This window comes from Mus pahari, chromosome 3 (genome assembly GCF_900095145.1).
Source record: "Mus pahari chromosome 3, PAHARI_EIJ_v1.1, whole genome shotgun sequence".
NCBI classification, from domain to species: domain Eukaryota; kingdom Metazoa; phylum Chordata; class Mammalia; order Rodentia; family Muridae; genus Mus; species Mus pahari.
Window position 1 is genome coordinate 30678623 of NC_034592.1, and position 24372 is coordinate 30702994.

Below are 24372 nucleotides of genomic sequence, written 5' to 3' on the forward strand. Positions count from 1 at the left end.
TCTGGTGCGCTCCAGCTGCTGTGCTCTGGCGTCCCTGTAAAAGGCAGGACCTAACACCCTTCCTTAGTGTGTTTCCCTATCTGTGTCTTTGAACATGCTTATGATCATTATTTTAAGTTGTCTGCTAGGAGAGCACCTCACTTACACTAGAAGCCATTTTTGCAGGAGCAATCCTTTTTGGAGGAGATGATGTCTTGTTTGTTCACGTTTCTTTCATTAGTGCATTGAGGAATATGCATTTGGTGAGACTTCTTCGCTTGGTTTAGTTTTAATCAGCTATATTCTCTTGGTTGGAGGATTTGTACTGTTCAAGTGGGATTTGGATGAGGAAGTGTAGATTGTATAATTCAGGAAATAATTTTTCATACCTGGAGCTCCAGATACCTGGTATAAACTCTGTATAACGCCCTCAGTGGGACATTAAGTGGGAGAATGAGAAAACTTGTTTGGTATTATCACTATGTAATTTTCATACTGGCAGAGGCCTCAAAGACTATTGCAAGACATATTGTAGTATACTCAGATTTTAGTTAAAATGGTTAGAAAGGGGAGTGGAGTAAGGTAAATAAGTAGAAGGACTAAGTATTAGATTGATTTTGAAGGAAAGAGATTAAGGTAGGCTAAGTAACTAGGAAGGGAGAGTTGAGATAGAGTTAGGAGCTACAGAATTTAGAGATTGCTACATTGATTGGATGTTAAAATTAAGAAGGAAAAGAAATGGGGGCTAAGAATGATAACAAGAAGAGAAGCCATGGCGGGGGGGGGGGATAGAATATATAACATGTGACAGCATGGAAGGATAGCGTAGACCAGACTAGACTAGAATGAAATGACTGAGAGTAAACTGGGTAGAAAAAAAATGAAAAGCCATCTAAAACCAGCTGAAAAATGGACAAACAAAAGCACAACCAGCATAAAACATGTGTGCCTAAGTGGAAGGTAAAAGACAGAGGATGCATGAGAAAAGGAAGGCTTACAGGGTGATTGTGAGCACAGATGTGCTGAGTTGAAAGGTAAATACCTTAGAGCCTTCTGTTTCTAGAGAGTACTGCATGGTGCGGATTTCAGAGGGTTGGACAGGGGTCTTTGACTCTGCAGCCTTGATGTGTTTGGGACTCTGAATCTGTTGGGAGCAGGGACCTGCTACTACGCTGTTACAATACTCACCAGTAGAATTTCAGTAAATCCCTCTGTCTCCCACAAATGAACTCTGGAGTGAGTGTAATCAAGGCAGTTCAGTTGGGCAGTGCTGACTTTGTTTCTCCTGCTGGACCTGAAGTTTCATCCCTACCCGCGTTTTCCCACAAGCGAAGATGTCAACGTAGTGAAGAAGGAAGTAGCTTTGTGAAGATGGCTTCTGTCTAGAGGGCTGCCTAAAGGGTTGAAGGAGTTATGGGTCAAATGTTGTGAGCTGGGGTATCAGAACATGTTACTGTTCAACATACTGCAGTAGGCTTGAGTCATTTGACCTAATCATGAAACAAATCAAAAGCTTGAATGTTCTTCCCCAGGGCTGTTTTGTTGGCTTTGACCTAGCACATGCAGTTGGAAATGTTGAACTCCGCTTACACGACTGGGGTGTTGACTTTGCCTGCTGGTGTTCCTATAAGGTAGGAAATAATATCTGACAGCCTTTTATTTCACATTGGTTTTAATCAAAGAAAATGTTCGCTGGGCATGGTAGCGCACGCCTTTAATCCCAGCACTCGGGAGGCAGAGACAGAGGCAGAGGCAGGCGGATTTCTGAGTTCGAGGCCAGCCTAGTCTACAAAGTGAGTTCCAGGACAGCCAGGGCTATACGGAGAAACTCTGTCTCAAAAAAAACAAAAAACAAAAAACAAACAAACAAAAAACTAACAAACAAAAAAAGAAAATGCTTGGTCCATAACTTACGTTCTATTTCTGCCAATGCCATGTTTTCTTCTTTAGGGACTAGTGAGGTCATATGATAGAGTAACACGAAAACTAACTTTTTTCTATTCCTACAACTATAGAAAATGTATTCATTAAATGTCTTGGCTACTATGAAAATAAATTAAATATAGAGAAAGACTCCATACTTGGAGCATAATTCACATTGATTGATGCCTTTGGTTTTTTGTGGATATGAAAACTAAGTTACAATATTTCAACATATATAAATTAGTAATTGTTTGGCATAGAGCACTTGAACAAAAGTTTTGAAATCTGTTAGAACTTAGTTTAGCTGCTACCTACAAGTGATACTGTGCATTCCATGGACACCTCTGGCGTGTCCCGGAGGAAGGACTTGATGCAAGAAAACACAGATACATGAAAAACAGCCAAAGCAGAGCTGGGGATTAGAGAAAGGTCACTTCCTAAGGTAAGAAGTGTGCAAGAGCAGCACACACCTAGTAGTTCAAATGGCTCTACTCTACAAGGACTGCAGCTTTGGGGTCAGTTTCTGTTTTGTTTTGAGCATTCCATGTATATCCTATCAGTTAAATGTAGTTCTGTATAAAACTTCATGCATCACATACACATGTTTTGAGTATTTTATGTCCCCCCCACCAGGGGCGTGTGTCAGCATTTTGATGAGTCTCTGGTCACTTTTAGATGCCAGTCTCTTGCTTCTTCTCTGTATCTGCACTGGTGCTAGACTTAGTTGTCCTACAAATGATCAGGCTAGCTAAGTTTTTAATATGTGCAAGGCCCTCCAGAACCTCATTCTACCCTAGTCTCCTACCCCAATAATCTGAATAAAATTTGGTGAAAATAACATAGCCACATATCTTCAACTTAGTAATTTTTTCATTTGGTTTCTTTTAACAATAAGACCCAGCATTCTGTTTTTCTCCAGAAGCTTACATAATCACAAATTTGAAGCTGGTTTATTTTATTGAATTAAAAATAATGTTTATATCTTCTTCATATATTCAAGTAAAGCCATAGAATTTCACTTGTCTTCCAGTATTTAAATTCAGGAGCTGGAGGTCTGGCTGGTGCCTTCGTCCATGAGAAACATGCTCATACAGTCAAGCCTGCGTGAGTAGTGTCTCCAAGCTTTTGTTCTGGTATGAATGAATTGGTGTGTATTTCTAGGATCTTAAACATTCCTACAATTGCTCATGAACAAGATCTGGATTCAATTATAATTATTTTACCACTCTATTAATGGTGCTGTGCTTTTTCAGAAATAATTGCTTTCCAAAGATTTCAATTGGCTGAATAAGAAATTTAATAAAAAAAGAAAACTTCAATGCAAAATAAGTTCCTTGCAACCATGGAGAGACAATGGTATAATGCAAAAGCCCTCTGGAAATTGATATTTTTAAATGTGCTGCTTAGACTTGCCAATTGCTTTAAGTACAGTCTGTCTCCTAACCCAAACCACAATGTTGTGGTTTGAAAGTCACAGGTTGTGTTTAAGTTCCCAAATTCCAAGGTGTCAGATGAGCCACTGGAACCAGGACCTTTATGAACTTCCTATTGTTTTGCCCTCTGAGTTGTCCAGCTCATCTTCAGAATAAGGGCTCAAATACAGAAGTAATTGTAATTGTGACTCAAATACGGAAGTAATTGGGATTGATTTTGAAGCACATAAGCTACCCACCCTTAGCTTCAGCACTATGTTTTATCCTGCCTATGAAACAAATTTTGTAGCTCTAAACTATTAAGCCTGTGGGAAGGGATGAGTGCTTCTCCCTCACATATGTATATGTGTTTGTGTATGTACATATGTATAATATATATACATATATATGCTTATAACATATATATATATGTTATATATGTTATATATATATATATATATATATATATATATATATATATATATGCTTGTAACAACAATCAATGAAAAGAGAAGCCACGAATTTGAAAGAGATCATGGAAGGAAGGGTGCATAGGAGGTTTGGATGGAGGAAAGGCAATGAGAAAATGTTGTATTGTAATCTCAAATCATAAAATAAAGAGAATTAAAAAAAAAACCCACAAGTAAGAAAGAAAGGAAGGAAGGAAGGTAGGTATGGAGGGAGGAATGAAGAAAGGAGAGAAGAAAGAAAAGAATGAAGCAAAAGAAAGAAGAAGAGGGAGGGAGGGAGGGAGGAACGGTGGAAAAATCAGTGAGAATGACAAAGGAGGTGCTAGCTTTGTAGAAGAGGGAACTAGAGAAACAAGTTACAAGATGTAAGTGGACAGCTCAGCTCCATGAAAAGTCCTCGAATAGCAAACAGCAGTGACCCAGCAATTCCAGCCCCAGATTAGGCTTCTCACCACCACTGCCATCTTCCACACTAGTGATTCTGGCTAAGGGACAGATGAGGCAGGAGGACTCTACTGGGCTGAACCCCTTTGTCACTCTATCCTGCCACTTCCCTCCTTGTTGTGACACCTATCATTTCACTCCCGTCCATAGGAAATCTAGCTATGTAGGGAAGAGGAACGCAGGGACATTCACTGAAAGAGGGGCACGAACAAAATAAGATGTACTTCTTAGACTGCTTGGATGTGAAGTCTCTTCCGAATGACGGAGGTGGGGCAAGGGTGTGGGTATGAGAGGACAAAGGCCTGGCACAAGGGTACCTGAAGCCATAGCTGCCATGCTTACTCCTAACGGTCCTGTTTTGAAGTTGTTTGTTTTAAGCTCTTGAAGCTAGCTAAGACAGGGAGTAGATAGCCACGTGGTCCTACCATCAGCCTCTTACCATCATCTAGCGAGAAGAGACAGCAGTTCTTTTTCTTGTTTTCTGTTTCCCTGCTCCTTTCCCTTCCTCCTTCCACTCCATTTGAAGCCTGGGGATTTGTCACATCTACATTTGGATACCCGAACTGCCTTTCCTTCATCATTGATTCTAGCTTGGGAATAAGGAAAAGATCATTGAAAAAAAAATTTATACTAGAAAATTTCTTATTCCTCATCAATATAAACGAAAGACAGGCAGACTGTGCCTAATAAAGGCCTAAGTGTATTGTTATTCAAATAGCATCTACCTTTAAAGCTGTCAGTGCCACAAGCAAGCTTGTAAGGAATATCTTCTATCCTGCAAGACTTAATTATACATGAATCCTGAAGAAACTGAACATTGAACAATGCAAAAATAATACTGGCTGCTTCATCCATCTCTTCATATTTTACAATAAGTGAAAACACAAATGCAATATACCAACACATTTTTGTATTTTTACTTGATGAAGAAACTCATTGTGTGCCTTTTATTTTTATCTATTGTGGAGATTAAAAAAATATCATTCTGCATCTTATTTGTGTTTGTTCTGGAATGTGTTCAATGAGGCCGCAGAGAATGCCACTATATGACTCAGTGCCATTGGTTAGTTTTCTGTATCCCTTAGCCACTGGCTCAATGATTTAACCTTAAAAGAAATTACATCTGAATTACTAGACCTTGGATCACCTCCCATTTCTGCAATTCTCTGCATATTAATCCTAGAAATTTAAGATCATTTTCTGTATGTTACTTAATCATGTCTAAAGTCTCTTCAGGATTCCAGGCTTCTAAAATTAAAATGTGCTTTTCTTTGGACAATTATTTAGCCAGGCATGTATTTTCCTTTAATATATAGTGCTGTCAGTGCTTTAAAGAGTTCTCTATATCTCAAATCTTCAGAGAAGATTAGTACATATTAATAGAAAATGTACATATTTTAAGTCATGTTTTTGGTGTGTGTGTGTGTGTGTGTGTGTGTGTGTGTGTAGAAACGTGTTAATTACGTGTGTGGTGGTGCTTGCATGTATACCTAAGTGTGAAGACTAGATGTTGACTTCAGGTCTCTTCTTCTGTGGCTTTCCACCTTATATTTTGAGACGGGGTCTCTTGGTGAATCTGGAGATCACTGATCAGGCAAGGCTAGGTGGAGAGCAAGTTCCCACAATGCTCTTGTGTCTGCCTTTCAAGTCAAGGATTGCAGCTGTTCACTATCACTGCCAGCTTTTTATATAGGTGCTAGGGATCGGAACACAGGTCCTCATGCTTAAAAGCCAGGAAGACGGCTCAGTGGATAAAGCACTAGCCCAAGCATGAAGACCAACAATACGAATGTATTCCCAGAATCCACAAAAATCCAGATGTGGTCGCACACACGTTATAATATCACCCTGCCTGTAGTATAGTTATAGGTGCAAACAGAGCATCTCCAGAAGTTCAGAGGCCAAACAGCATGCCTGGCATATGTCGCAGTGAACACCGAAGCAAAACAGGAAGAGAGATATCCAAGGTTGTCCTCTGAACTCCCTACATGTGCGCCACGGCGTATGCGCAAACACATGCATAGAAATGTGCAGACACATACAACACTCACACATACAGTACACACACACACACATATATATATATATATATATATATATATATATATATACAACACATATACAACACACACATAACAAATGTTGTTATCATTTCATCTTGCTTAGTTGTAGATAATATACAAGATATTTTTCAAACTTGTGTTATGAGTAGTTATCTCAGGCATTTCTCATCCTTTGTCATTTAAATCAGGATAGAAGATCTGCAGTGTGATATCAAGTTGAAGGGTAAACTGGTTACAGATGGACGGAGGAAAAAGTAATTTATAGATGCTTCAGGCCATGCCTGGAGTTAAGCTCTGACCTACCAGCAGAGGTGGGCTGCACTTGATTTCTCTTGCAGCACATGAGGAACAGGAAGGACTAAGTATGCACTTTGTTCTGTGGAATTCGTAAATCATGGTCTCTTGCTGGTGTGCAGTGTCAACAATATTTCCACACATTCGATGTACTTCCCCTAAAGCAAATAATGTCAGCCTCTGTTGCATACACAAGTTTGCTGAGGAAAGAATAATTTTCTGTATCCCAAGGCACTAAATGTTGCCACTTAATTTTATTATATGTCACCAATTCATAGAAAGTTACATAAATATATTCAAATCTTTAGGAAGCATATCATTGGGTGACATTTCTAAAACTGTCATTAAGACATTCTCTCATCCTTACTGAATGGGTGCAGAGCTGACTCCCAGTGAACATGTAGCATTTTTCCCAATTGAAAGTATTTTTCTCAAGCACAAATGGTAACCCCAAAGTTTATGGTTTCTGACCTTCTAGGGCATCAAATCATTCTTGGCTGTCACCAGGTTCAGTGGAGATTTGAAGAACTGACTAACTTTGTATTCTTTAAATTCTCTCTTCCACTGACCTTATTGCGAATTCTTTTACATCTCTCATTCTTCCTCCTCTTCCCTCCCTCCCTTCCTTCCTTCCTTCCTTCCTTCCTTCCTTCCTTCCTTCCTTCCTTCCTTTCTGTTTTAGATTTTCAAGGGAGACTGGTTTGGAAGTCAGCGTGTTCTACCTCAGCCTCTGAACACCTCAGTTATGACAGGTGTGCCAACCATACTGAAGAGGGAGTTCCTCTTTTGATGCTTATTTTGTGATTTTGATGTACTGCTTTTTAGCTAGTCAGCCTGGCATATGGATGGGCTTAAGTCAGGCTTAACCAGCCAAGCTGCATTACAGAAGACTGGCTTTTCCTTCTCTGTTTGTTGTTCATTTCGTTGTGTCCTTAAAGCTTCTCTCTATGTGATGTCAGAATGACAGACTCCAGGGTTTCCTGTTTCTAGGCTTAATTCCCTCCTCCAAACCCAGGATCATGTGTTCACTTGTGTTAGGGACTTAGAGCTCTGTAGGCAAGGGATGTTGCAGACTTTCACAAGAGCCTGGTGATCTCTGCCTGTTTGCAATGGGAAGCTTAGTGCTCTGCCGGAAGTTTCACGGTGTGCTCTGAAGTGTGTTTTCCTTCTCTGTATATCTGCAAATCAAAGAGCATCCCTGGGAAAATGTTAGAGGAGGATTGAAAAATGTCAAAATACGACACTCAACTAGACTGGTTCCATAAACAGTAGTGATGCTCAGTAAAGCTATTTTGAAATGAAAGGATATTTTCCTGTGAATAACAACTATCATGCAGATATCACATATAAATTGAATTTCAGAGTATATATGCTAATTCTTTTACCAATTAATAATTGTATTTCCATTGTTAGGCTTCAGGTTTCAGTTGCTTAATTGTGTTTAATAAAACTTCTAATTCCTATACCTTCTCTGTCTTCATAGAACTTCAGAGAGAGGCTCTTGTTGTTTCTGTTATTCATTATCATACGTACAGCCTCAACTCAAATGCAAGAATCTAAGGGCTATCATGACAAAATTGGCAAAGTCAGCTTTGTTGCTTGAAAAGGCTGACATCTAGTGGTTAAAGATGTTATTTCAAATAAATAAGTCATTGTCATTCTTTTAACATAGTTTTGCTACATATTCCTCTTTTAATCCCAGTGCTGTGTACATTGCAGCAGTCTGATAATGAATGCTTTCAAAGAGATAAAGAACAGAATGTGGGTAGGAGTAAAGGTAAGGTAGTTTCAGGTGTATGCTGAATTTCATCTACATTTTAGATGTTCATTATGAATGTGGGAAGAACACCCATGCAGAAATGGGTGGTCCATCTGGTGTAGAATAAATCCAGGGAAATGAAGTGCATCCTAGAAACTTAGTGTTTGCTATATAATTTTGGAACATTTTTGATGTAATGTCTCTATTAACCTGATTCATCATATCTATACCAAGAATTTTTCTCATGTGTTGCTGTTAGAAGGTGCTTGTTGGATGTTATCTACAGCTGATTACATGCGATATTTCTAAGTTCTTTTTTTTTTTTTTTGTGGATGAGGAGCCTATCACAGGACAGAGGCAATCTACTCTGCAAAGATCAGAGCTCAAGCAATCTCACCTGCTTGTTCATCAAAAGCTCCTCTCCCTGCAATTTTATCCTAGCCCACACTTAAGGATTATAATATATTATAACTAGCTAGGAAAAATTACATATTGAGAATCCCTCAACAGATACTTATGATGAACTGCTGCTCAATGTACAAAGTTAACAACTGCCCCAAAATGTGGGACTATATTTTAATTTAAATTCTTTGAGACTTTCAAACGTAAGCTTTGTATCTACGTCCGTGCCACCCCTCCCTTTACTTCCCCAGCTCTTCCTGTGTCTCCCTAGATTTTCAAGCTCATGACCTCTTCTTCCATCATATATACATGTATGTTATATAAACATAACTTGCTGAGTCCATTTAGTGTTGCTCATATGTGTTTAGGGCTGACCACTCAGGGCTGGATAACTTATCGGGGGGGGGGTTATCCCAAGAGAAGATTGATTCTCCCCCTCCCAGCAACCATTGTCTATCATTCCACGTCGCATGGGACCTTATGAGATCTTCCTCCACCACCCTCATGGGTATGTCATTGGGGTTGACATTATCCACATCTTGCTCTGAGGGTGAGGTATCAAAGTGGGGTTTGGCTCCCCACTCTCAGTTATTCTTTCCATTTGGATCAGTTGTGACTTCCTAGAATGATCCATGGCTACTACAAAGAGAAGCTACTTTCATGAGAGGTGAAGATTTACTCTTTTCTGGAGGTATAAGCAGGGTAAATATCTAGAACGCCATAAGGAATTATATTGGTTTAGGGCAGTGCCAGTCGCACATTACCCTCTGATTCATGACCTGACTAGCTGCCAGTAGTTGGCTAGGTTTACAGCAACCATTATGATTTCCCTCCCATCGAGTGGACCTTAAATCTATGTAGATGAATGCTGGTTACTCCTAAAATATAAATATCAATATAATCCAACAGGATATCTTGCTTTTTCTGGTCATTGTTGTAGTTCATAGGCTTTAGAAGTGGTTAGGACTTTTGGTTGCTTCCCTGTCTTGGTAGTGTACATAGCAACTTTAGCTACTATGACAGTCCTCATGCATGGGTTTTCTAGGTCCATTCCAGCTTTAGTCCTTTAAGTACTGTGTCTTAAGTGGTTTCTTCAGCAATAGGTCTTACCTTCAAGTTCTGGAAAGAAACTTAGGAGAGAAGCTGTAGCCAAAGTTGTTTGGAAAGTCTCTTGAATTCCCCTGTCCAAAAACTTGGTCTAACTGCTTCTAAGGGGGAATAACTTCATTTAATATCTGTGTACATATATTATATATGACTTTCTGAGTAAATATAAAATAATATGAAAGTAGTACTTTAAATTTCAAAGGCTTAGCAATCACAATATGTGACAAGCAGCACTCAAATGACCTTGACTTTGTGTTAGCTTTACAAATGTCAAAGATTATATTTCATGTGGTCCATGTTTGTCCCTTTGATTTAAGAACTTCAATATGTGATATGTTTTTTTCTGCAGGACTCCTTAGGCTGTAACTCAATATTCAGCCATAACCTGCTTTAATAAAAATGGATATTCTGCTTTGAGAATTGCAATGGATCAGATGTGCAGAAAGATGATTTCTGTTCACAATCTTAACATTATTCAGTGAGACCATGGTACTCAATGTTGTTGCTGCCTACTTGCGACAGGTTCAGCATATCTTCAAATGCTCCCATTGTGTAAAGTTTTACTTCCATTGATGATAGTTTGAGGACATTTTAAGTGGCCAAGAATGATGCCTATTGAGAATTTTGATAGAATTTCTCTAATTTTTATTCATATAGACACATCTTTTTGGAACCACTTAGAGTCCTTTGATTGAAATTCTAAAATAGAGATGACATAAAGGGCTTTTGTCTTAGTTATTATTACAAGTAGTGTGTAAGTTAAAAAGATTATGACTAACTTTAGCGAGAGGCTAAAACAAATTTCAGATCTTAAACACAGGCTATCGTTGTGTTGCCCCCTGTTATGCACATAAAATAATTCTCAAGGAAGTCCAATACAGAATAAACATGTGTATCAAAATGTCTTACCAAAAGATATTAAAGATTATACCATGTAACTTATACCATGTTTCATACAAGTAAACAAGTAGTATTTGTGGAAATAAGCTTATGCAATTTTGTTTGTGGATTTACTATTTTCCATATCCACATACATATAGAGGCATGTCCCAAGCTGTATCTAAAATGTAAACTTTGTTTTAGTTTCTTAGTGATCTCATCTGACTCTCCCCCATAATGACTCCTTGTGTAAATGCTCTTAGAACAGGGATTTTACGATTGCTGAGGAAAGTGCTTGTCTAGGAGTAGCTCAACTATGGTAATAATTAAAATCACATATTTGGTTAAGGGAAAAATTTCATTGCTAGTCATTACTGTCATCAAATTTAAAATTGTGAGAGCTCCACATTATCTAAGCATTATCCAGTGTTGAACACAATGCAGAGTAACAAAGATTTTCCTACCAGAAAAAAAAAAATGTTTATGGGTCAACCACCCACTTATAAAATTAGTTCCTACTTCATCAACTAAATTGACATCCAATTCTATTAATTACTTTGTGTAGTCTCATACTGTAAATAAGAGTTGATAAACAAGTATAATGAACACTCATTATAAAGTATGATATTTCCAGAGAGTTCATAGTGTAAGTGAAGTTGAAAAACTCCTGATTCATGATAGGCAAGGGTATCCCACAGTTAGAATTTTTAGCACAGATAGTTGAAGATATCTGACAAGAATTTTAAATCAAATAGCTGAAATGTTAAAAGACTTTAGAGAAAAATAAACTGTGAAAATCATCTCCAAGATTTTGTAGAAAAAGTTATACCTTATATGAACGGGATTATATTTTGCCACCATAGCATTGCCTCAAAATGCAAATCCAAAATAAACAATCGATTTATTGTTTCTTCTTTTTAAAAATGGTATCATACGGCTGGAGAAATAACTCTGCAGTGGAAGAGAACGGGCTACTGTTTCAGAGGATCAGGGTTCTAATCCTAGCACACACATAGCGCTTCACATTTGTCTGCAATGCGATCTCTCACCGCATTCTGGCCTGGCATCACCAGGCATGCATGTGCCAGATAGACAACATGCATGAAAACCACCTATACATATAAAAACAAATAGCAAAATAACCATTTTAAATGTTATTATTTTAACTTCAAATTTATCAGATTATAAATTTAAATCTTTTATTATTTCAACTTCACATCATTTTTTTTTTTACTTATTTATTTTTGATTTGTGTGCACGAGTGTTTGTCTTTGCAGCAGAATATCTAGTATCAAATGATGGTGCCACATCACCTGGAACTGGAGCTGTAGATGGTTGTAAGCTGCTGTATGGGTGTTGGGAACTGAACATCATTCCTCTGCAGGAGCAGCCAGTACTCTTAGCTGCCGAGCTATGCTTCTAGTCTTTTGATTCAATATTTTAAGGCAATGCTTTAATAACTATTTTCTCTATTATAAATAAAATTTATTTCAGAGGACATTTCTCTGTTTGTTTTCAAATGATGAGGAATTCTGGTGTAGCCTTACATATGTGTGTTGTGAGTGTATAGCCATGTATAAATAGATTTCCAAATCGATAATTAAATATTGTAAGGATCACTACATATCTTATTCTACTGAATATCCATCTAAGTTCTCCTTGCTTTGCCATGTGAGTTGAGTAATAGTGAGTGGATCAAAATGATACATAAATATGACTTATAAATATGACTTATCAATAAGACAAAAAGGCCACCAACAGATTGGGAAAGATTTTTTACCAATCCTAAATCTGATAGGGGACTAATATCCAATATATACAAAGAGCTCAAGAAGCTGAACTCCAAAACCTCAAATAACCCCATTAAAAAAAGGGGTACGGAGCTAAACAAGTAATTCTCAACTGAGGAGTACAGAAGGGCTGGGAAGCACTTGAAAAAAATGTTCAACATCCTTGATCATCAGGGAAATGCAAATCAAAACAACCCTGAAATTTCACCTCACACCAGTCAGAATGGCTAAGCTCAAAAATTCAGGGGACACCAGATGCTGGCAAGGATGTGGAGAAAGAAGAACACTCCTCCATTGTTGGTGGGATTGCAAGCTTGAAAAACCACTCTGGAAATCAGTCTGGCAGTTTCTCAGAAAACTGGGCATAGTACTACCGGCAGATCCAGCAATACCTCTTCTAGGTATATACCCAAAAGATGTTCCAACTGGTAATAAGGACACATGCTCCACTATGTTCATAGCTGTCCTATTTATAATAGACAGAAGCTGGAAAGAACCCAAATGTCCCTCAATAGAGGAATGGATACAGAAAATGTGGTATATTTACACAATGGAGTACTACTCAACTATAAAAAACAATGAATTTATGAAATTCTTAGGCAAATGGATGTATCTGGAAGATATCATCCTGAGTGAGGTAACCCAATCACAAAAGAACTCACTTGATATGCACTCACTGATAAGTGGATATTAGCCCAGAAACCTAGAATATCTAAGATACAATCTCCAAACCACAAGAAAATCAAGAAGAAGGAAGACCAACTGGTGGATACTTCACTCATCCCCAAAATAAGGAATAAAATACCCATGAAAGAAGTTGCAGAGACAAAGTTTGGAGCTAAGAGGAAAGGATGGTGTCTTACTCAGGGTTTTCTAGTCCTGCACAAACATCATGACCAAGAAGCAAGTTGGGGAGGAAAGGGTTTATTCAGCTTACACTTCCATACTGCAGTTCATCACCAAGGAAGTCAGGACTGAAACTTAAGCAGGTCAAGAAGCAGGAGCTGATGCAGAAGCCATGGAGGGATGTTCTTTACTGGCTTGCTTCCCCTGGCTTGCTCAGCCTGCTCTCTTATAGAACCCAAGACTACCAGCCCAGAGATGGTCCCACCCATAAGGAGCCCTTCCCCCTTGATCACTAATTGAGGAAATGCCCCACAGCTGGATCTCATGGAGGCACTTCCCCAACTGAAGCTCCTTTCTCTGTGATAACTCCAGCTTGTGTCAAGTTGACACACAAAACCAGACAGTACAGATGGACAACCCAGAAACTGCCCCACCTGGGGGTGCATCCCATAATTAGCCATCAAATGCAGACACTATTGCATATACCAGCAAGACCTTGCTGAAAGAACCCTGATATAGCTGTCTCTTGTGAGGCTATGCCAGTGCCTGGTACATATAGAAGTGAATGCCCACAGTCATCTATACGATAGAACACAGAGACCCCAGTGGAGGAGCTAGAGAAATTACCCAAGGAACTGAAAGGGTCTGCAACCCTATAGGTGGAACAACAATATGAACTAATCAGTACCCCCAGAGCTCGTGTCTCTAGCTGCATATATAGCAGAAGATGGCCTAGTCAGCCATCATTGGGAAGAGAGGCCCCTTGGTCTTGCAAACTTTATATGCCATACAGGGGAACGCCAGGGCCAAGAAGTGGGAATGAGTGGTCAGGGGAGCAGGGTTGGGGGGAGGGTAGAGGGGACATTCGGGATAGCATTTGAAATGTAAATGAAGAAAATATCTAATAAAATAATTTAAGTAAATAAATATGACTTATAAATATTTTCTGCAAAAAGCCTTTTTCCTCTCTTATTAAAAATAGATTTTTCCAGCTGGGTGTGGTGGCAAATGCCTTTAATCCCAGCACTTGGGAGGCAGAGGCAGGCAGATTTCTGAGTTCGAGGCCAGCCTGGTCTACAGAGTGAGTTCCATGACAGCCAGAGCTACACAGAGAAACCCTGTCTCAGAAAACCAAAAAAAAAAAAAAAAAAAAAAAAAAGAAAAAAAAAATTCCCAAATAATATGTATACTGAATTCAGTTTCTCCTCACTATACTCCCTAATCCTTCTCAATTCCCACTCCAATCTGGATCTAACCCCTTTCTATGTCTAATTAGAAAACTAACAGGCTCCTAAGGAATACTAATAAAATAAACTATAATAAAATAAAATACAATAAGATAAAACCAAAAAAGACACACACAGAAGGAACAAGTTCCATCCATTTGCCTGTGAGTTTCATAATTTCATTTATTTTTTCCAGCTGAATGATATTCCATTGTGCACATGTATCACATTTTCTTTATCTATTCTTCTATTAAGGGGCATTTGGGTTGTTTCCAACTTTTGGCTTTTATAAATAAAATAGCAATCAACATGGCTGAACAAGCGTCTTTGTGGTAGCATATAGTATCCTTTGGTTAATATGCCCAAGAGTAGTATAGCTGGACTTTGAGGTGGATAGATTCTCGTCTTCCTGAAAAACTGGCACACTGAGTTTAAAAGTCGCTGTGCATTCCCACCAGCAATGGATGGGTGTTTTCTTTTTTCTTCTCTTTTATAAAAATTTATTTGTTTATTCACTTTATATCCCAATATCAGCAACCCCCCCATCCCAGTACCCTCTCATACAGGTTCTCCCCTAATTTCTTCCTCCTCTTTTCCTTTGAGAAGGGAGAGCCCCCGCTCTGGGTATTACCCTTCCCATCCTTCATCACTACCTTCCCAGTGCTCCCCTCCCCCACACTGGCACATAAGCTCACTGCAGGACTGAGCGACTCCTTTCCCCTTGAGGCCAGACAAGGTAGCCCATTAGGAGAACAGATTCCTCAGGCAAACAGGCAACTGATTCAAGGACAGCCTCTGCTCCACTTGGGAAACCTACATGAAGACCAAGCTGCACATTTGCTACATGTGTGTAGATGGCTTAGGTCAGGCCTGTGCTTGCTCTTTGGTTGTTCAGTCTCTGGGAGTCCCCAAGGTTAATTGACTCTGTTGGTCTTCCTGTGGAGTCTCTGTCCTTTTAGGGACCCTCAATCCTTCCCCCAGCTCTTCCCTAAGACTCCCTGAGTTCCATCCTGAGGTTGACTGTGAGTCTCTCAATCTCTTTCCATCCGTTGCTGGATGGATGGATCCTCTCAGAGAATAGTTATGTTAGGCTTCTATTTGCAAGCATAACAGAGTATCATTAATAATGTCAGGGATTGAATCTTGCCCATGGGGCAAGTCATTGGTTGGCTATTCTCTCTGTCTCTCTGCTTTAATTTCGTCCCTGCATATCTTGTAGGCAGGACATTTTTGTGTGTTAGTTGCTGTCTCCATCTCTCCACTGGGAGGCCTACCTGGCTACAGGAAGTGGCCACTTCAGGATCCTCCTCCTGCACTGCTAAGAGTCTCAGCTAGAGTAGCTCCCATAAACACCCTGGGGCTGACCCCCATCCAGTCTCTCTAGCACATCCTAGAGATTGCCTGACCCCACCTCCACTGATTTCTGTTCTCTCTCTCCTGCTCTTCCTACACTTAATCCACCCAACTCTCCACTCCCCTGGCCATCCCCTCTCCCATCCAGTTCTTCCCTCCATCCACCTAGGATAGAATGAGTGTTTTGTTTGTTTTTTTTTTTTTTTTCCCACATACTTGCCAGCATAAACTGTCACTTTGTTTTATTGATCTTAGTCATTCTGACTGGTGCAAAATGAAATCCCAAAGTAGTTTTGATTTGAATTTTCTGAAGACTAAGGATGTTAAAATTTTCTTAAGTGTTTCTCATTTGAACCTCCTCTATTGAAAATTCTCTATTTAGGTCTGTACTCCATCTACAATTGGATTGTTTGTTTGTTTTTTTTTAAATATCTAGTTCTTCTTAATTTCTTTATATATCCTGAATATTAGCCCACTATTGTATGTATAGTTGGTAAAAATCTTTTCTCATTCTGCTGGATGCCCACTTATCTAAAAAAAGATTTTTTTTTTTCAGATTGACGAGGTCTCTACTTATTAACCTTAGTGACTGTCCTAACAGTATTCTCTTCAGAAAGGTTTCTCATGTGCCAGTGAGTTCAAAGATATCTCTTCTCCTGGGTTCAGTATACCTGGTTTCACGTTGAGATCTAGAGATATTTGCAGTTGAATTTTGTACGGGATGATAAGTACATATTTGGATTCCTTTGCATGCAGCCATCCAGTTTGACCAGTACTAGTTACCTAAGATGCTATCTTTTTTCCAGTGTTCATTTCTAGCCTTAAAAAAAAAAAAAAAGAAAGAAAAAAATGTGTGCATGTCTGATCTTTGTGCCAATCCAATGCTGTTTTTATTGTTCTGGCTCTGTAGTACAATTTGAAATCAGGGGTGGTGATACCTCCTGCAGTTCTTTTAGTATTTAGGATTTTTTTTTGTTTTGTTTTTTATCTACACTGTTTTTTTTAATTAATTAATTTATTTATTTATTTACTGCTGTGTGTTTCCATATAAAGCTGAAAATTGTCCTTTCAAGATCTGTGAAGAATTGTGTTAGATTTTTTAATGGGAATTGTATTGATCTGGTGATTGCTGCAGAAACCTCTTTTTAAACCTAAAACATCCTTCCTCTATAGTCTAGGCTGGTGCTGAACTTGTGGTCCTCCTACCTTAACTTGCCAAGTGCTAGTGTTCTAGTTGTATAATATTTTGAAGAATTCTCAGGAAAATAAAAATTCTTTCTGATGGAAATTTTCAAAAGTGTTACAATTCATTTGGGAAGGTGCCACGTCAACAATCGTATACTTGATTTAAATGCCAGACAACAGTAAGTTATAATCTGTGTCCCAAAGCAACTTGTAATCGTTGGCTGATTTTGTCACAGAAGTGAAAATGTATGTGACTAACTCAGGGTTTCTTGGTGTAGGCTCAGACCAGGAAAGGGAGAACTTATAGCTGCAATTTCTCTGTCAAATAGAACGCAATATTAACTAAGTTATTACCTTTATTCTTTTACTTTGAGACCTGAAATTGTTGTCTATAAGAGAGATTCACTCCACAAATTCCATCCATAAGGAGGTATAAAAAGAAGAAGGAATTGCTTAAATGACATTTCTTAAGGTTATTTCAAGGAACCCCTTTCTTTTTATTCCCTTCCCTGGTACTTTCATGGAAATGTTATTGCCTTAACATTTTAAACCTGCCTCAGCATCATCAGATTGCCCTTTATCCCAACTCTATAATATTTCATAAATTATAAACAATAGTATAACCAGAATTATTTTAAGCTTTCAGTTCTGAAGCCACACTGAGCAAGTTGGTTCCATCTGTGTTCAGACTTAGTCCTCAGGTTGTAAGTGTATGAGGTCTGAAAGCAGACAAGTCTCCTTCAGAAAATTTCATTTGCGCATTCATGATACACGACTTACTCTGTTTTCATTTATAAATTATTAAAACTTAAGATCAGCCATTGTGAAATTAGTGTCCTTATCAATTGGCAAGGTGTGTGTGTCACATATAAGAATATGTGTCTCTGTGTATTTGTGTGTGTGTGTGTGTGTGTGTGTGTGTGTGTCTGTGTGTCTGTGTGACTGGGGGAGGCAGGGGGAGGAAAGGACTGAGTTCACCCCAAAAAAGCAAAGATCAATCACCATCTGGTGATTTCCCCTTCCATTCTTCACCTTATTTTTTATTCTTTTCTTTCCTCCAACTCCTCCAAGTTGCATCCCACCTCATTAACTACCCATATGCTTGATCTCTCTGTCTCTCTCTGTCTCTCTGTCTCTGTCTCTTTCTTCCTCCCTCTCTCTCTCCCCCTCTCTCCCTCTCTCTTTCAAAAAGAATGCATAAATAAAACCACAAAACTAATAAACCAAAAGTAAAAAAATTAAAAAAAAAACCACAACAAAAAAGAAGTGCACAAAAATAATATAGGTTCCATTTTGTGTTGACTAACTATTTCTGGACATGCGGCTTGCATGGGCGTGTGGTCAATATACCTAGTCACACTCCAGTGAGGAAAACTGATTTTCCCTTTCTCCACACATATCAAATGCAAGTAGATTCAGGGTTAGGTGCAGGAGTTTGTGTCTACTTCCCCTTCTCAGTCAGTGCTGATACATACATATATATGAATATATATATTTCAGTCCATACATTGTTATTTGAATAAATATTTGGCACTGGACAACCAATTGGTATGCAAATGTGAGAAAGACCACTTCTCCCATGAACCATTTAATCAGTTGCCTATAGATATTTTTGTAGAGTTAAGGCCTGTGGGCTTCCCCCATCCACTTCATCGTGCCCATTGGTACTGTCCTTGTTCAGCTCATGTATGGACAGCCATCCTGATGAGATTTTGTAGCTCTAGCTGCTGACATTACTAAGAGACACAATCTCTCAGCAAACCGATTGATCTGGCTCCTATAATCTTTCCATTCCATATCCCACAATGTTCCCTAAGCTTTACAAGCTGGATCAGTCTGTATAGATGTATAGGGTTTGAGGTCCATAATGTTTCATCTCAATTGGTGGTGGTTTTCTGTCATGGTCTTCGTCTGTTGCAAAAAGAGTTTTCCTTGGTGAGGGGTGAAAACTACACTGATATGTGAGTATGATGACAAGTAGATTGTTGTTAGGGATTATGTGCGCTTAGTGAACTAGTGGTTGTGGAGGCTCCCGCAAGAGCCGTGATGTCACTAGCCCTGAATAGTTAGCCAGGTTTCCAGTACGAGCCACTGTTTCTCACTTACTAACACATCAGATTTTTTTCACGTGTGTCCACATTCTGAACTTCGCTTGTTATTCTTGTGCGGTAAGTATTTCACTCACTTAACCTTCTCTGCAGCCCCATCCGTTTCCATTGTGTGAAATTTTCAAATAACTTTCCCATATGTTAGATTTAAGGTGTTACCATAAAAATAACTTATTTGTACTGAGGTGTGATCACAATTAAAAATAAATTTGGTTAATCATCTTGTTTTCTTTCTACTCAGGAAATAAATAATACCAGCTGTTAAAGGAAGCCAAATAGTAATTATCCACATTATAAGATCCTTAAGGCCCTTCTTGCTAACACATCAGTCTTCACTGGTAATCCTGACATAATCATTAATTTGGGGATGATGAAGTCCTTTGAAACTTCAAATTTTATTTTATCCTCTAACACTGCAGTCTAGGATCTCAGAAGGCACAATAGGTCAATGAACCTTTCAGACTTAAAGAGTAAAACTTGTCAAAGATCTTCAGCATTCTGTGTTAATTATTTCAAGTTCTGTACAGAAAGTGACCTTTGAAATCTGCAGGGTTTTCTTTCCTTAAAATTTTAGACAGTATTATCTAGAAATTGCATGCATTTTCCAGCTCTGTTGGATTGCCAAAAGAGCTGGGGTAGAAGCCTGCTGTGAGGATACACACACCTGGTGTGTAGGCAGCTTGGGAAATTGCCTTATCACTCACAGACCCAGAACATCCTGGTATGTTCAAGACCCTCTGAATATAGTTCTGGGAAGAAATGGCTGACTTGCAGGGTCTAGTTTCTCTTGCTTGTTTGTTTTGTTAGAAGAAGGAATTTGCTTGGGTGGAAAGTATACATTTACCTTCCATTCTTATGACTATATAGAGATGCTTTGATTTGCATATCATTTTCTGTTTCAATCAGCTTTGGTTGATGTCTCAAAAAACTTAAGACAGCCATATAGGCAGAAACCAGCATGTGACACATTTTTTTTTTCAAGTAAGGGGTTTGTGGTCCTTGTGTCTCTAGCTGCATATGTAGCAGAAGATGGCCTCAACCATCATTGGGAAGAGAGGCCCCTCAGTCTTGCAAACTTTATATGCCCCAGTACAGGGGAACACCAGGGTCAAGAAGGGGGAATGGGTGGGTAGGGGAGCAGGGGATGAGGGTATAGGGGACTTTGGGGATAGCATTTGAAATGTAAATGAAGTAAATACCTAATAAAAATTGAAAAAAAAACATTAAAAAAAAAGATGTCATCATAGCCCATTCAATGTGATTGAAAAATTGACTGTAAATCGAGACTTAATTCTGAGTTATTTGAATAAGGGGCATTACAGTCTTAAATTCTCCTTCATAATCCAGAGTGCCATGCAAAATTAACGTATGGCTCTTTCTTTCTTTATTCCTACCATAATAGACAAACCCGAGTTTAGCATATGGAGGCATTTATACTCTGCAAATTATTCTGAAGGGGTGTGATTTGCAAAATGCTGACAAATTAAATATGCATTTCCATATGCTTCTAAAAAAGATCAAATATATCTGTGAAAGCCATCTACATAAATCCTTCATGAGTTTGGGTTTAACACTGATGCCCAAAATTTGAGTACTTTCTAAAGTCCCAGACTGAGCTGTCTTTTTCCTGTTCTTGTACTCAGCACATCAATAATATTACAAAGGATTACAAAGCAATATTTCAAGATAATGAGATACTTCAAAAAAGCACGTTCAAAAAAAAGAAGAAATTCAAAGACTTTTTACAAATAATGTTTTGTTTCAGCATATTGACTCAGCTCTTAAGAAGAACAATGTAATAATCTAAAACTTCAGTAAATAAAAATTTTCATTAAAATGTAATCAACTTCGGAGATATGTTTGTATGAACGTGCTTATCATATTGCTAGCTCATTGACCACATTTGAATAAGTTTTTTGCATACTAAGACTTGAAGAAGTAATTAAACATGTGATAGACCCAAGCAAATCATCTGTATTTATTCATGGAGGGGCAAAGGAGAGGAAGGAGATGAATTGAGCTCAGCACTAACTTATCAAAGTGCTTTGCAGAGAAGTGTTCCACAGCTGACATAGAACTAAGCACAGAGACAGTGAGGAGGTGAATAATCTCAAACAGAAGAGATTGAGGAAGACCTCAATGCCCTGCCATATCGAGTCTGTTACCAAGGCTCCTTAGGGAAAAGGTTGCTAGTACCAGAAGCAAAACCAAAATTTGTAGCCTCAAGCAAGCTATGTGGCATCTTCACAGGAAGAATCATCATTGTGTTCAGACTCTCAAGCCAGAGTCTGTTTCTGTCACAAAAACCACACTTTCATTTTTTTTTTTTTGCCAATATGCTGATTAGCTAGTGACTGAATTTAGACATCCCTTGCTCTTTCTCTGGTTGTTGAATTTGTATTTCATTATTTTTTTTTATTGCGTGCTTTACTGTTTCAACCATTGCTCTTCTTTATCGCACCAAGTGAGCTGACCTCTTCTTGTGCCTGAACTTCTGTTAATGCTGAGATACACTGTCTACTTGAAATGTTATGAAAGAATATCTGATTCCTTGGTTTCTCCTTACTCTACCTGTTGCTTTAGTCAAGCAAGGGCTGCTTTGACACTGTGGCCAAAGAACATGACCACATGATGTATACAGCTACCCGGGCAGGCTCAAATGTTACCCAAGAAACTTCACATGCCAGAACACAGAGTTCTAGTATACTCTAACTGAGGATATTTGCATTTGTTCATCCAAATTGGATTTTATGTCTAAAACATTGTTGGGGTAGCTTGCAAGAAACACTGTGGCTGACCACACATGGCTAGGTTTTAAAACAGTCAAGAATGATGTTCTAACCATCTACAGTTGTTTGTGAATAGAATTTATAGTCACTGAACATCAAAAAAGAATGTTAATTTATGATTTTAAATAAATGTTGTCCACTTTAAAAATATTTTTGTACATCTACTGCATACCAAACAAAATGTAAGCCAAATGGAATGTACCAGCAAATAAGCAATCTTGCTTATATCCATCAAGTTTGTATTTCTGCCAGACAACAGACTATCCACATAATATAGAGAAACTTTAGGTATGTTAGAAATTAACAAATCTTACAGTGTATGTTAAAAATATAAAAGTAACTTATGGACACATATTTTGTGAGAACTTTAGTACGTATAGTTTTGAAAAGATCTTTATAAAAATCCATCATGAGGACTGAGGATACAAGGATGAAGTTCTTTGGACTTGCAAGCAAAGGAAAAACTTTAACCATGACTATGAGGAAAAGCAAAGATGGTCTTAATAGATTGGAATAGCTGAGAATAAATGGAGACAATTAGGTAAAGGCCACTGAATTTCCCAGTCCTTTCTTCTAAAGATTTGGGTCAGTTGCCAATTCTGGCAGAAAATATTATGTGTTGAAATATTCACCAAGTTGGATTCTTGGGGATAGGATGAAGGAAGTTAAGGACTGGACTTTAGAAGTTCTTCTGAGAAGCTGCCCCAGTGACCAGCTGGCAGATGGCCTTAATTCAAAGAGAAGAACAGTGAAGGAGGCCAAGCTTTCAGATCTAAGATTCCAGGTAGGTAGACGCTTTCCTGACTAAGTCAAGAATCAAAACATATTTTCCTCAGGAAAAAGAACAAATAACAGGTGGTTCTGGTGAGCAAAGCATCTGAAACACTTGGAGCTTGGGGTTTGGGAGGCTGCATCAGCCTGATCCTGGCTTCTGTAGTAGTATCCAGAGCTACAGTCCAGGTCCAGGGCCTGGGTTAAAGCTTTGGGGCTTGCAACAAACCTGAAGACAAAGAGAGTATTCCCGTAATTAACCTAGTATGCCTGATCAAAGACACAAGTATTAAGTTCCTGAGAGGCATCTATCTGTTCTCTTTGCCATCGGCGTGTTTGAGGCTGTTGGCTTACTCTTGGCTGCATCCTTTAAGGAAGAAGGTTTGAAGATGATGCCAAAGAAGAGGCAGACTTAGCTAGCCAGAAGACTTGTTGCCAGTGATGATTACAGTGGTCATTCATGGGGGACTTTCTTGCCTTTTTTTTTTTTTTTTGAAATAGGCAACACATTTTTGCCAATTACTGTCACCTACTCTCCTGTTCTTATCTCCTTGCATTGAATGGCTTTTCTGCCCCTTTCTGTCTCTAGTGAACTCGTCTACTCTACTTACTTCTGCAGTGCATCTGAATAAAGACAGGTGTTACGTTCTATGCCTTGTCATTTTGTGTAGCATCCTCCAGTGTTACCACCAATGACAGTATTTTTTTTATGTGGCTGAGGCCATTCCATTGTGTACGTATGCTGAAGTCTCTTGGTACATCCAGCTGCACACGAACATCTCAGTTATGTGTATCTTGGTTGTTATGAATTCCCTGCAATTAATGCAGCATTCTCTTTGTTTGTAAATATTAGGCCAAGCTGCCAATCATTTTCTACAAATATAAGAACACATAAAAGTTTTTTTCAGTGAATATGTCTCAGATTATTCGGTTATACTTCAAACAAAACAGCCTTTGTGAAACTTCTGACTCAATGAAACTTGATTTATGGCTATGTAGATTATGTATGTATGTGTGCATGCATGTATATATAGTAATATATTTGCATTTCAGCTACAAAAATTGGACTGAGACATTTTAACATATCTCTAATTGCTTTTACAAATTTTATTTCATTTAGGAATAAACAGTTATGGCGTATCACATTGTGGTTCTCTTTTTTTGTTTGTTTGTTTTTTTTTCCAACACTATACCACTTTTTTCAAGTCAATATATTTTAAAAGTCATAAAGTAAGAAAATTGTATTTAGCTTTAAGTTGTGAGGGGGAACATGTAAGAAAAGGTTATAAAAACCACAAAACATAAATTCTGAATTTATGCTCATAAGATGTAAGGTTAAAAGGCATTATGAATGTAATTTTTCATGATGTTTATTCTTTATAAAGTTTGGGATCTGACTTTATCATATTTTGGACTTTTTTCCAAGAGCAACTAAGTTTTTATAATAAGCTACAAATGCAAATGATTGCTTTGCTTGGTTTCAGGGAAGTTTGGGGAAGAAGGAAGATAAGAGGTATAAAGCATCTTAATTTAGTAAGTTAGATATTGATATTATTTTGTCCAGTTTTTAGT

The 24372-nt window shown here is 38.3% G+C and overlaps 1 protein-coding gene across 1 annotated transcript in view; it reads left to right on the plus strand.

The window, feature by feature from the left end:
* Kynu (kynureninase) overlaps positions 1 to 24372 on the plus strand; it is a 129075-nt gene that overhangs the window by 72728 nt on the left and 31975 nt on the right. Inside the window, exons 9-10 of the mRNA XM_021194213.2 lie at positions 1512 to 1610; positions 2933 to 3006. Coding sequence (XP_021049872.1) covers positions 1512 to 1610; positions 2933 to 3006 — 173 coding nt within the window. The remainder of the gene's footprint in view (positions 1 to 1511; positions 1611 to 2932; positions 3007 to 24372) is intronic.